The sequence below is a fragment of the Dendrobates tinctorius genome, unplaced genomic scaffold (genome assembly GCF_039654945.1).
Source record: "Dendrobates tinctorius isolate UK_male_01 unplaced genomic scaffold, ASM3965494v1 ptg000020l, whole genome shotgun sequence".
NCBI classification, from domain to species: domain Eukaryota; kingdom Metazoa; phylum Chordata; class Amphibia; order Anura; family Dendrobatidae; genus Dendrobates; species Dendrobates tinctorius.
In genome coordinates, this window is record NW_027361688.1 from 5,029,266 (window position 1) to 5,043,132 (window position 13,867).

General features: G+C 54.7%; 1 protein-coding gene across 8 annotated transcripts in view; it reads right to left on the reverse strand.

Annotated features, from left to right (window-relative positions):
* Positions 1 to 11,623, reverse strand: part of CNOT4 (CCR4-NOT transcription complex subunit 4) — a 41,921-nt gene extending 30,298 nt beyond the window's left edge. For 2 of the 8 annotated variants that reach the window (XM_073567521.1, XM_073567520.1), the window contains exons 1-3: positions 11,263 to 11,621; positions 716 to 1,001; positions 328 to 525 (exon numbers count right to left, since the gene is read on the reverse strand). In XM_073567521.1, coding sequence (XP_073423622.1) covers positions 328 to 525; positions 716 to 889 — 372 coding nt within the window. In that variant the 5' untranslated portion in view covers positions 890 to 1,001; positions 11,263 to 11,621. Of the gene's footprint in view, positions 1 to 327; positions 526 to 715; positions 1,002 to 11,262 lie in introns of all 8 variants that reach the window. The other 6 variants (XM_073567524.1, XM_073567522.1, XM_073567519.1 and 3 more) reach the window with 5 other exon arrangements.
* Positions 11,624 to 13,867: the final 2,244 nt, after the last annotated feature.

The following is a 13,867-nucleotide window of genomic DNA, read 5'->3' on the forward strand; positions in this document are numbered from 1 at the left end:
GCTGTGAGGTCAACACTGTAGCAGGAAGTCGACAGGAGTAACAGGGTCAGCATAGGAACGCCTGGGGTAAGGGGGGATTTTGAAGGAGGGGGGCCGTCTATGGATTACATTTTTTTCTATTTTTACCAATTTAGAGCCTTTTTTAGAAAAAAAATAGAAATAATGGACATCCCCTTTAAGAGAAAAATTTAATATTAAAGTTTAGCTTTATCCATGCCGATATAATTTCTTCATTCGATCGCTTTGGATTTTGATGAGAAAAATCACATTTAAAGGGGGTCCTCACTAGGAGACGTTTATGGCACCTCGTGGGAGGGGGTCACTCACCTCTGGGTCTGCGAGACGTTGTGAAAGGCCGACTACAAAGACTAAGTTTTTCTGCACCACGCGGACACTGGCCAAGTGTTTGCGGTTTTCTGATATTTTCTGTTTGCGCTCGTTCTGTTTTTGTTTCTTTTCGTTCTTTATCCTCTGTAGTTCTTCCTGGGAGAGAGGTTTGTAGACGGCGGGGTCTTCTGGATATGGCTGAGGAGGAGTAACAGACAACATAAGACACCCCGCGGCTACACACGACGATTCCCATGTGGGTACCGACAGATCGGCTTAAATTGAAGCGAATTATCTGATCTGCAGTACCAGGAATGGCCACTAATCAGTGAACGGCGCTGTGCTGTACAGAAACCCCCTCCCCCTGGTTAATTTTGGCGCCTCTAACCTTTCTGCACGCAGGACAGAGCCCGTTCTCGTCTGTGCGTATACGGTGCCAGCAGAAGCGGCAAATCTGATATCCGCACGTGCAAGGGAAAAAATTGATGTCGTCGATTTCCAAAGGCTCCATGCAAAGGGGGCATTCCACGGGGTCCTCCTTCACCTCGGGGCTGCGGGACATCTTTCTGTGATCCCAACGGAAAAGAAAAAAAAAAAAAAAAAAAAAAGAAAAAAAAAAAAGATTTTCCAGGCTGAGAATAATTTAGTGAAGTTAAAATCTGTGATGTCGCTATCTGTAAGAGAGAGAGAGAAAAAAAAAAAAAAAAAAAAAAAAAAAGAGGAAAAGAAAGGGTAGGTCAGTCATGTCACAGTTGCATGGTAAAGAAAGAAAAAAACAAAAAATAAGAACAAAGCACAAAAGTCAAAAAGTCATGAAACACGAGGGTAAACTTTTAGAAAAATCTGATTACTAAAGCCGGCAGATAGAGAAGCAGCCGCCTGCCAGTGGATACAATGTAACATGCGGTCTCCTAGCAACCAACATTCAAAACCTGCCAGTGTTCCGAGAGGACGGTCACATTACCTGTGCTTTACTAATAAGATTTTTTGAAAAACATTGAGATGGAAAACTCCTCAAAATTACCGGTGGATCGGGCTTCTAATAACGTTAACATGTATATTGGGGCGACTGGGACAATTTACCAGTCAAGATTACTCTTCCCATCCTCTCCGTGACCGGAGCAAAGGGGTCCAATATGATAAAGAAGCCAAGAACTTGTGGCCCTCCCAATGTAGAGAAAAATGAAGGAGACGAAGACGGGCACCATTGAGGTTACCATGCACTGTTCCCCCCCCCCCCCGCCATCCACCAGTGGTTAATGTGACACAGATTCGGGCCCTCGCTTTTCTCACTGCTTCGCCTGGCGTCATGGCAACAAGTTCTACAATGGAGGACACTTGTGAAGCACAGAAAGAGCCTTTTCACAGACGCTGGCTGGCAAAATCTGCAGATGCCCACAGGCGTATTAATAGCAATGCTCCGGACGGACGGAGGGGAAAGGGTTAAGTCCCAAGACGGACCCTTTCAATGTTATAAAACTGAGAAATGCCCACAGACCCAAAAAAGAAATCCCGACCCGCTACTTCAGGGTTGCACCACCTGATTCTTCCTGTAGAGCGACACCCTCTGCCACCTGGCTGTGCAAGGTACTGCAGGCAACTCACAGACGGAAAAAGTAAGGGGCCGTGACATCAGTACCATAGCTCCGAGACCACCTTATACCCCGCTGTATGATCGACCACACCTGTAGCCCCCAGTGGCTTCAGTACCACAGCTCCGAGACCACCTTATACCGCGCTGTATGATCGACCACACCTGTAGCCCCCAGTGACATCAGTACCACAGCTCCGAGACCACCTTATACCGCGCTGTATGATCGACCACACCTGTAGCCCGCAGTGACATCAGGACCACAGCTCCGAGACCACCTTATACCGCGCTGTATGATCGACCACACCTGTAGCCCCAGTGACATCAGTACCACAGCTCCGAGACCACCTTATACTGCGCTGTATGATCGACCACACCTGTGGCCCCAGTGACATCAGTACCACAGCTCCGAGACCACCTTATACCGCGCTGTATGATCGACCACACCTGTAGCTTCACAATAAAAAGAAAACCAAATGTTCAGTTGTCGGCATGTTCTTTACATGAGCCGATACAAACCCTCAGAAAAGTGAAATTCCATCTTGTGAGCAAAACATGAAAAGTGCCAAAAGGGGTGAATACTTTTGCAAGCCACTGTATAAACGACCAAACCTGTAGCCCCAGTGACATCACTACCACACATGTGAAACCCAGAAACCAAGTAGAAGCCGAGGGCTAACAACGGGTGGGATATTAGAGACCCCCCGATGAGAATGCTCGCTGCGGGAGTCTAATCGAGCGGCACAATGCACTGGCATCAGCCCTGGCATCCAGCGGGGGCATCCGGGGAGATATTTATAGTTCTGCATTCTTTTTCCCCTGACAGTGCAGTTAATGCCGTTAACTCTGCTGACGGAGCAAATCAGGAGAGAATGAATGGAGCCGGAAAACACTTCCCAGGTTACCGGAGAGCGCCGGCTCTTCATCTACCATCATGGAGGGGCGATGTTACAGTTTTCATTTACACTAGTTTGGGGTACACGCTTCTTTTCCATCGCTTTTTATGTAAGGTGAAGTTGTTTTGCCATTATATTTATTTCACTTTTTGCAGTGAAAGCTGCCAGGCCCCAAAGACGTTACTTGGCTTCAGGTTGCCACTGCAACCATCCTTACTGCGGCCCCAAATGACGGGGTTAACTAGGAAGTATCGCAATGGCGGCTTACTAAGAAAGCCCTATAAAACACAGCAGATGCAGAGGTTGGCGGGCTGCGCAGGAAACGCTTCGACTGACAAGTGGCTCACGCTAGGTGCCGTGGCCTCGTACAAGAAGTAACGGCACTGAGGAAAGCACAACTTTGGGGAGGTTACATAAACAGGTGCAGCGTCCGACTAAATCCCTTCTAGGACACTCAGTGAACAGTTTTACTAGGGCCAAAATTAATAGATGGATGAGCGCTACCTCTCCTGATCCTCCGTACACATGCACGCGCCAACGGATGAGCGCTACCTCTCCTGATCCTCCTTACACATGCACGCGCCAACGAATGAGCGCTACCTCTCCTGATCCTCCGTACACATGCACGCGCCAACGGATGAGCGCTACCTCTCCTGATCCTCCTTACACATGCACGCGCCAATGGATGAGCGCTACCTCTCCTGATCCTCCATACACATGCACGCGCCAAAGGATGAGCACTACCTCTCCTGATCCTCCATACACATGCACGCTCCAAGGAATGAGCGCTACCTCTCCTGATCCTCCGTACACATGCACGCTCCAAGGGATGAGCGCTACCTCTCCTGATCCTCCGTACACATGCACGCTCCAAGGAATGAGCGCTACCTCTCCTGATCCTCCGTACACATGCACGCGCCAACGGATGAGCGCTACCTCTCCTGATCCTCCTTACACATGCACGCGCCAATGGATGAGCGCTACCTCTCCTGATCCTCCATACACATGCACGCGCCAAAGGATGAGCACTACCTCTCCTGATCCTCCATACACATGCACGCTCCAAGGAATGAGCGCTACCTCTCCTGATCCTCCGTACACATGCACGCTCCAAGGGATGAGCGCTACCTCTCCTGATCCTCTGTACACATGCACGCGCCAATGGATGAGCGCTACCTCTCCTGATCCTCCATACACATGCACGCGCCAATGGATGAGCGCTACCTCTCCTGATCCTCCATACACATCCACGCTCCAATGGATGAGCGCTACCTCTCCTGATCCTCCATACACATGCACGCTCCAATGGATGAGCGCTACCTCTCCTGATCCTCCGTACACATGCACGCTCAAACGGATGAGCGCTACCTCTCCTGATCCTCCTTACACATGCACGCTCCAACGGATGAGCGCTACCTCTCCTGATCCTCCATACACATGCACGCTCCAATGGATGAGCACTACCTCTCCTGATCCTCCATACACATGCACGCTCCAACGGATGACCGCTACCTCTTCTGATCCTCCATACACATGTACGCTCCAACGGATGAGCGCTACCTCTCCTGATCCTCCATACACATGCACGCTCCAATGGATGAGCGCTACCTCTCTAGATCCTCCATACACATGTACGCTCCAATGGATGAGCGCTACCTCTCCTGATCCTCCGTACACATGCACGCTCCAAGGGATGAGCGCTACCTCTCCTGATCCTCCATACACATGCACGCTCCAATGGATGAGCGCTACCTCTCCTGATCCTCCGTACACATGCACGCTCCAATGGATGAGCGCTACCTCTCCTGATCCTCCATACACATGCACGCTCCAATGGCTGACCGCTACCTCTCCTGACACTCCATACACATCCACGCTCCTTTGGGTGACAGCTACCTGTCTCCAACGATAGATCGGGGAGGGTCAGACAGCTGCGATCCCCACCATTCACCAAGTGGCAGCTGAGGATGGAAAGTGTCTGGCAACATCAACCATCTAAGGTGGGCGCCTTTTTCCGACGTATGAAGAGGGCCAAAGAGAACCCTGTTGTAGTCAATAGGGTCCGTCAGACACAAGACGGATCCCACAGTACAAGACTTGTAGGAGCCGTCCGGGATTTTGAGGCTGATGTGACGATTCTTGGGATAGGTCAGAGATGGCCTCTCCAAGAAGTCACCTATTAGCAGCGATGTAGGCTGCAGTACCTGATAACAGCCACTACCCAGTGGGCGGCGACATGATGTTCTGTACAACCTACAGCTGATCGTCGGGTGTGTGTGGGGGGGGGGGGGCAGGTATTCAGTAGTCGTGTGGAAGCCTCATAATCACGCCGTTGTGGCAGCCATACTGGTGTCACCCAACTTTCCCGAATCCAGGACCTTAGTGCCGACACTGCAGGTGCAGCGAGGTGCACAAAGATCAGCAGAGCCTCTCATTATTATGAGTCGGCGGTGAGTGCAGAGCGAGAGCAGCCGGGGACGTGTCGGTGTTTGCACCGAGGAAGTGTCTATGATTGGAAAGCAGCATGTCTGCAATAATGTGTCACCGCTCTGCTTCCCAAAAATAGAAGAGGCAACGACGATCAGGGGGGCCACGGAGTACGAAGACGATCAGGGGAGGAAAGGGAGTATGGAGGAGGACGAAGACGATCAATGGGGCCAGGGAGCACAAAGGAGGACCACGAGGATGACAATCAGGGGGGCCAGGGAGTACGAAGGAGGACCACGAGGATGACAATCAGGGGGGCCAGGGAGTACAAAGGAAGACAATCGGGGGGCAAGGGAGTACAGAGGAGGTAGTGTTATAGGACCAATAACCCTACAACGGGTGGGACGGAGACCAAGGTAGAAACGACTCCAGACTTCCTTCCTGTGGTTCATTCCAAAGGAAAAAACCCCACAACAGCTGTAGTTAGCTGGCTGATAACAGAAAGCAGAGGAATTTTTCTTTACAGTCTCTTTAAGAATCATAACTCCCAGAACGAGCTGGGAGACGTCAGGAGAGGCGACGACTTCCATGTAAAGGGAAATAAATTCTGAAATTAAACAAAACCAAATGTTACTTTCCCCATCAATCATGGGACCGCTGCAGCCAATCACAGGGCCTCAATGGTGACAACGGCTGAAATCGGAGATTGTCTGCAACAGTCACATCATTGATGGATGCAGCAGCATCATCGTTGAAGGTAATGATTAATGATTTCCGGTTTTTAAAGAATTTCCGAAATATCCCTTTAAAAACAAAAAACATTAAAGGGCCAGAGAGGCCAATGGGCAAGATGGGGAGCTGATCTCAATCTTCGATCACAAGAAGCAAGACATCTCTACCCCGGCATCAGCATATCTGCCATTTTTCTCCCCCATGCTTTACCCTGCAGCTGTACCTGGTCAGTTTGTACGCTGTGGACAAGCGCGACACAGATTGAAGGGAACCCACCCGGAGACAAGGATGGACGGTGGCAGAGGCTTGTACCCCCCATAAAATAACCGAAAGCAACATGGAAAAGTAACGAGTCAAAGAGTTACAACTAACCCAGAACACAGTGAAACTACAACTCCTATCATCCACCTGACAGCACCAGGCAGGAAAACCAACTGTATAGACAATATGGAGATACAGACAAGACACAGAATCATAGGAGGGGTCCGCAGACTCCGGGGGACTCAGTAGGTCCAAGCATCATATACAGTTGTGCTCAAAAGTTTACACACCCCAGCAGAATTTTTGCTTTCTTGGCCTTTTTTCAGAGAATATGAATGATAAAGGTTTGGTGTTTTCTCCACTCAAAAGCCTCCAGTTCCTGGGCTGCCTAGCATGAACTCTGCACTTGAGATCTCCCCAGAGTGGCTCAATGATACTGAGGTCAGGAGACTGAGATGCCCACTCCAGAACCTTCACTTTGTTCTGCTGTAGCCAATGACAGGTCGACTTGGCCTTGTGTTTTTTATCATTGTCATGTTGGAACGTCCAAGTACGTCCAATGCGCAGCTTCTGGGTTGATGATTGCAAATTTGCCTCTAGTATTTGCTGATAACGTGCTGCATTAATTTTTCCATCAACTTTGACCAAGTTTCCTGTGCCTTTGTAGCTCACACATCCTCAAAACATCAGCGATCCACCTCCATGCTTTACAGCAGGAATGGTGTTCTTTTCATCATAGGCCTTGTTGACCTCTCTCCAAATGTAACATTTATGGTTGTGGCCAAAAAATCAATTTTGGTCTCATCACTCCAAATTACCTTGTTCCAGAAGTTTTGAGGCTCGTCTCTGTGCTGTTTTGCGTATTGTAGACAAGATACTTCGTGGCATTTGCGAAGTAATGACTTTCTTCTGGCGACTCAACCATGCAGCCCATTTTTCTTCAAGTGCCTCCTTATTGAGCTTCTTGAAACAGCCACACCGCTAGTTTTCAGAGAGTCCAGTATTTCAGCTGATGTTATTTGTGGGGTTTTCTTTGCATCCTGAAAAATTTTCCTGGTAGCTGTGGATGACTTTTTTTTGTTGGTCTACCTGACTGTGGTTTTGTTTTTACAGAGCCCCTGGTTTTCCATTTGTTAATCACAGTTTGAACACTGCTGACTGGCATTATCAATTCCTTGGATATCTTTTTGTATCCCTTTCCTCTATTATACAGCTCAACTACCTTTTCCCGTAGATCCGTTAACAATTCTTTTGCTTTCCCCATGACTCACAATCCAGAAATGTCAGTGGCTGGATGAAAGATGCCAGAGTCTGTCTGGATCCCAGAAACTCAGCGTTTATGCACACACACTGATTAAAAACAAACAGGTCACAGGTGAGGATGTTACCTTTAGTCGCCATTCAAACCCATTTGTGTCAACTTCTGTGCATGTTATCAGGCCAAAATCACCAGGGGATGCAAACTTTTGATCAGGGTCATTTGGATGTTTTGGGTTGTCATTATGATTTAAAAAGAGAAAACACAGTAGTTTGACAATAAATGGCTTCACCCAACCACTAACCATGAGTGGAGAAAAAGTTTTGGTGTTATCTTTCATATTCTCTTAAAAAAGGCCAAGAATGTAAAAATTATGCCGGGGTGTGTAAACTTTTGAGCACAACTGTATATCTGTATGTAGTCAAATAAGGGTTAAGGATGGAAATAAAAAAACAGAGGAAGGAAAGAAGGCTACTGGTAAAGAGGAAGAAAAGTAGGCCATGTATAAGACAGAGAGCCGGGAGGAAAAAGCCATATGTAGGGAAGAAGGAGAAACCGGACAGGAGGCTGAAAACCTACAGACAAAAATGAAAGAAGGAAGTGAGGCAGTCTAGACAAAAAGAAATAGGGCAAATAGGAAAGAAAGAAAAGAGGCAGTAGGCCATCTGCATAGTGTTCACTGATGGGCCAATCAACATAGAGGGCAGTGAACACAAGGTGGAGGCCGGGCTCTGTGTACACGGTGCGGCTCCGGTGGAGGCCGGGCCCTGTGTGTACGCGGTGCGGCTCCGGTGGAGGCCGGGCCCTGTGTGTACGCGGTGCGGCTCCGGTGGAGGCCGGGCCCTGTGTGTACGCGGTGCGGCTCCGGTGGAGGCCGGGCCCTGTGTGTACGCGGTGCGGCTCCGGTGGAGGCTGGGCCCTGTGTGTACGCGGTGCGGCTCCGGTGGAGGCCGGGCCCTGTGTGTACGCGGTGCGGCTCCGGTGGAGGCCGGGCCCTGTGTGTACGCGGTGCGGCTCCGGTGGAGGCCGGGCCCTGTGTGTACGCGGTGCGGCTCCGGTGGAGGCCGGGCCCTGTGTGTACGCGGTGCGGCTCCGGTGGAGGCCGGGCCCTGTGTGTACACGGTGCGGCTCCGGGGGAGGCCGGGCTCTGTGTACACGGTGCGGCTCCGGTGGAGGCCGGGCCCTGTGTGTACACGGTGCGGCTCCGGTGGAGGCCGGGCCCTGTGTGTACACGGTGCGGCTCCGGTGGAGGCCGGGCCCTGTGTGTACGCGGTGTACATGGTGCGGCTCCGGTGGAGGCCGGGCCCTGTGTGTACGCGGTGCGGCTCCGGTGGAGGCCGGGCCCTGTGTGTACACGGTGCGGCTCCGGGGGAGGCCGGGCTCTGTGTACACGGTGCGGCTCCGGTGGAGGCCGGGCCCTGTGTGTACGCGGTGTACACGGTGCGGCTCCGGTGGAGGCCGGGCCCTGTGTGTACGCGGTGCGGCTCCGGTGGAGGCCGGGCCCTGTGTGTACGCGGTGCGGCTCCGGTGGAGGCCGGGCCCTGTGTGTACGCGGTGCGGCTCCGGGGGAGGCCGGGCCCTGTGTGTACGCGGTGCGGCTCCGGGGGAGGCCGGGCCCTGTGTGTACGCGGTGCGGCTCCGGTGGAGGCCGGGCCCTGTGTGTACGCGGTGCGGCTCCGGTGGAGGCCGGGCCCTGTGTGTACGCGGTGCGGCTCCGGTGGAGGCCGGGCCCTGTGTGTACGCGGTGCGGCTCCGGTGGAGGCCGGGCCCTGTGTGTACGCGGTGCGGCTCCGGTGGAGGCCGGGCCCTGTGTGTACGCGGTGCGGCTCCGGGGGAGGCCGGGCCCTGTGTGTACGCGGTGCGGCTCCGGGGGAGGCCGGGCCCTGTGTGTACGCGGTGCGGCTCCGGGGGAGGCCGGGCCCTGTGTGTACGCGGTGCGGCTCCGGGGGAGGCCGGGCCCTGTGTGTACGCGGTGCGGCTCCGGGGGAGGCCGGGCCCTGTGTGTACGCGGTGCGGCTCCGGGGGAGGCCGGGCTCTGTGTACACGGTGCGGCTCCGGGGGAGGCCGGGCTCTGTGTACACGGTGCGGCTCCGGGGGAGGCCGGGCTCTGTGTACACGGTGCGGCTCCGGGGGAGGCCGGGCTCTGTGTACACGGTGCGGCTCCGGGGGAGGCCGGGCTCTGTGTACACGGTGCGGCTCCGGGGGAGGCCGGGCTCTGTGTACACGGTGCGGCTCCGGGGGAGGCCGGGCTCTGTGTACACGGTGCGGCTCCGGGGGAGGCCGGGCTCTGTGTACACGGTGCGGCTCCGGGGGAGGCCGGGCTCTGTGTACACGGTGCGGCTCCGGGGGAGGCCGGGCTCTGTGTACACGGTGCGGCTCCGGGGGAGGCCGGGCTCTGTGTACACGGTGCGGCTCCGGGGGAGGCCGGGCTCTGTGTACACGGTGCGGCTCCGGGGGAGGCCGGGCTCTGTGTACACGGTGCGGCTCCGGGGGAGGCCGGGCTCTGTGTACACGGTGCGGCTCCGGGGGAGGCCGGGCTCTGTGTACACGGTGCGGCTCCGGGGGAGGCCGGGCTCTGTGTACACGGTGCGGCTCCGGGGGAGGCCGGGCTCTGTGTACACGGTGCGGCTCCGGGGGAGGCCGGGCTCTGTGTACACGGTGCGGCTCTGGTGGAGGCCGGGCTCTGTGTACACGGTGCGGCTCTGGTGGAGGCCGGGCTCTGTGTACACGGTGCGGCTCCGGGGGAGGCCGGGCTCTGTGTACATGGTGCGGCTCCGGGGGAGGCCGGGCTCTGTGTACACGGTGCGGCTCTGGTGGAGGCCGGGCTCTGTGTACACGGTGCGGCTCTGGTGGAGGCCGGGCTCTGTGTACACGGTGCGGCTGTGGGGGAGGCCGGGCTCTGTGTACATGGTGCGGCTGTGGGGGAGGCCGGGCTCTGTGTACATGGCGCGGCTCTGTGTACATGGTGCGGCTCTGTGTACATGGTGCGGCTCTGTGTACATGGTGCGGCTCTGTGTACATGGTGCGGCTCCGGGGGAGGCCGGGCTCTGTGTACATGGTGCGGCTGTGGGGGAGGCCGGGCTCTGTGTACATGGTGCGGCTCTGGTGGAGGCCGGGCTCTGTGTACATGGTGCGGCTCTGTGTACACGGTGCGGCTCCGGGGGAGGCCGGGCTCTGTGTACATGGTGCGGCTCCGGGGGAGGCCGGGCTCTGTGTACATGGTGCGGCTCCGGGGGAGGCCGGGCTCTGTGTACATGGTGCGGCTCCGGGGGAGGCCGGGCTCTGTGTACATGGTGCGGCTCCGGGGGAGGCCGGGCTCTGTGTACACGGTGCGGCTCCGGGGGAGGCCGGGCTCTGTGTACACGGTGCGGCTCCGGGGGAGGCCGGGCTCTGTGTACATGGTGCGGCTCTGGTGGAGGCCGGGCTCTGTGTACATGGTGCGGCTCTGGTGGAGGCCGGGCTCTGTGTACATGGTGCGGCTCTGGTGGAGGCCGGGCTCTGTGTACATGGTGCGGCTCTGGTGGAGGCCGGGCTCTGTGTACATGGTGCGGCTCTGGTGGAGGCCGGGCTCTGTGTACATGGTGCGGCTCTGGTGGAGGCCGGGCTCTGTGTACATGGTGCGGCTCTGGTGGAGGCCGGGCTCTGTGTACATGGTGCGGCTCTGGTGGAGGCCGCATGTGTGTGTACAGGAGTCTGGAGGCCGCTCCCAGGCCCGGACATAACGTGACAGAGCCTGCGGCCTGTGACAGGATCCCCCCCGCTGCTCTTACCCTCGCACCGCCTCCTGCGCCGGCCTGGCCGCTCACACTGGGTGCTGCTGGGATGGTAATGGCGGGCACGAGGGGGCGGACCGGCGGCTCCTCCTCCTTCTGTGGCAGTGTGTCGGCGCTGGGCGGACACGATCCGTGTGTGACCGCCTGGATTCCGGGAGAGCGCTGCGAATACCCGGGGCCTGGCTGCTCCTGTCCGGGGATCTTCACCACCAGACGGCCACCATCTTACATTAGGGCTAGTAGTGATGTGTCGTTCGTGAACGATCCGATACAAAGAGCCGGCTCCGTGCTGTGAACGAAATGAGCCGGCTCTGCAGGGGGAAGGAGCCGTTTGTTTTTTTTCTAGGCCTGGAAGCAGTGAATCCTGACTGTGACTCATCTGGGGGGAGGAGCTGTGGGTAAATGCACGTGAGTTAACCCTTCAGTCCCAAATATATCCTGCCAGTGCCTCCATGGCATATATAGTGTGTGACTGTGTGCAGGAGGAGAGGCTCCGCACATTGGTGTATCATCATGTGTTAGGCCGGGTTCACACTGCGTGTATGGCCTTGCGTCCAATGGGTTACGCTGGTCTCACACTTGTATATTTCGGCTGCACGCGGATCCATTTTCGTCTCCATTGACTCTCAGTGGTGACGGATGGGACTGTGCGTCCAGGTGTCACCGGTTTCCCACAGATTCGTGTGTCTGCATATTTTATCAGATGCACAAAAACGCAACTTTCATCTGAAAAAGGCGCAGGGAGACGCACGGATCCGCGGCTACACGTCTGGAAATAACATGGAGCTCTATGGAGCACGGATCCAGGACAGCACGGGTCCATGTGCCTCCGTGTGCAGGGATCCGTTCTGCGGCACTGAGCATGCGCGGGAGCGAGGGATGTGCTGTGTGCGACCAGACTGCAGACATAATATAGACTATGCTGCTCTGTCACACAGGGATCTTTCCTGCCTCACTAGAAGGGCTGGCGCCCTGTGCTATGCTGTGGTAAGGATAATACAATGTATTGGGAGCATGTATGGGGGCTCCTGGTTAGGGGCTGCGTTCACACTAGTGCAGGGGCGGACATAGACTGTAGTGGCCCCTGTGCAAGAAATTTTTCGGGCCCCCCCCCCCCCCCCCCCCCTTCATAGGGCAACAAAGTTATTTGTTATCTAATATTGAGTCTATGCAGGGCTGGATATAATATCTGTAAAGAATATAATGTAGCCCCAAATAGAATATAATACAGCCCACCTCCCCATAGAATATAATGTAGCCCCCCATATTATATAACACAGCCTCCCCTTATAGAATATAATGTAAAATGTACCCCCATGGTACATAACACAGCCGCATAGTGTATAGCCCAGCAACACATGGTATACAACCCACCATGGTATATAGCCCACCATGGTATAATACAGCCCTGCATGGTATATAGCCCCCCCCATCATGGTATAATACAGCCCTGCATGGTATATAGCCCCCCCATCATGGTATAATACAGCACAGCATGATATATAGCCCCCACAGCATGGTATAATACAGCCCAGCATGGTATATAGCCCCCCCAGCATGGTATAATACAGCCCAGCATGGTGTATAGCCCCCCCAGCATGGTATATAGCCCCCCCAGCATGGTATATAGCCCCCCCAGCATGGTATAATACAGCCCAGCATGGTATAATACAGCCCAGCATGGTATAAAGCCCCCCAGCATGGTGTATAGCCCCCCAGCTTGGTATAATACAGCCCAGCATGGTATATAGCCCCCCCAGCATGGTGTATAGCCCCCCAGCTTGGTATAATACAGCCCAGCATGGTGTATAGCCCCCCAGCATGGTATATCACCCCCCAGCATGGTATATAGCCCCCCCAGCATGGTATAATACAGCCCAGCATGGTATATAGCCCCCCCAGCATGGTGTATAGCCCCCCAGCTTGGTATAATACAGCCCAGCATGGTATATAGCCCCCCCAGCATGGTATAATACAGCCCAGCATGGTATATAGCCCCCCCAGCATGGTATAATACAGCCCAGCATGGTGTATAGCCCCCCCAGCATGGTATAATACAGCCCAGCATGGTATATAGCCCCCCCAGCATGGTGTATAGCCCCCCCAGCTTGGTATAATACAGCCCAGCATGGTATATAGCCCCCCAGCTTGGTATAATACAGCCCAGCATGGTATATAGCCCCCCAGCATGGTATAATACAGCCCAGCATGGTATATAGCCCCCCCCATCATGGTATGATACAGCCCACTAGTGTTTTGGTGCACTGCGTTGTGATGTGGAGCAATCCTGATGCCTCCTGATCCAGATTAGATCCCTATACTTCACATAGGGACGCAGGGAGCTGCGTTTTCATCAGGATCAGGAGGCATCAGGTGCACCGACACATATCACAGCACTTACTAATTCACAAAGGACATGAACAAAAAATGCCACAATACATGGTAAGACTACAACCGAGGAGGAGGCGGGGCCTGATCACAAGAGCTGACAATCTGGGGAAGCAGCAATGCTGAATAACAGTCTGCACTGCGTCACACAGGGGGAGAATGAGGCCTCACTCCACAGGAGAGACCTAGAACCGGGACTGGGGACAACGGATTT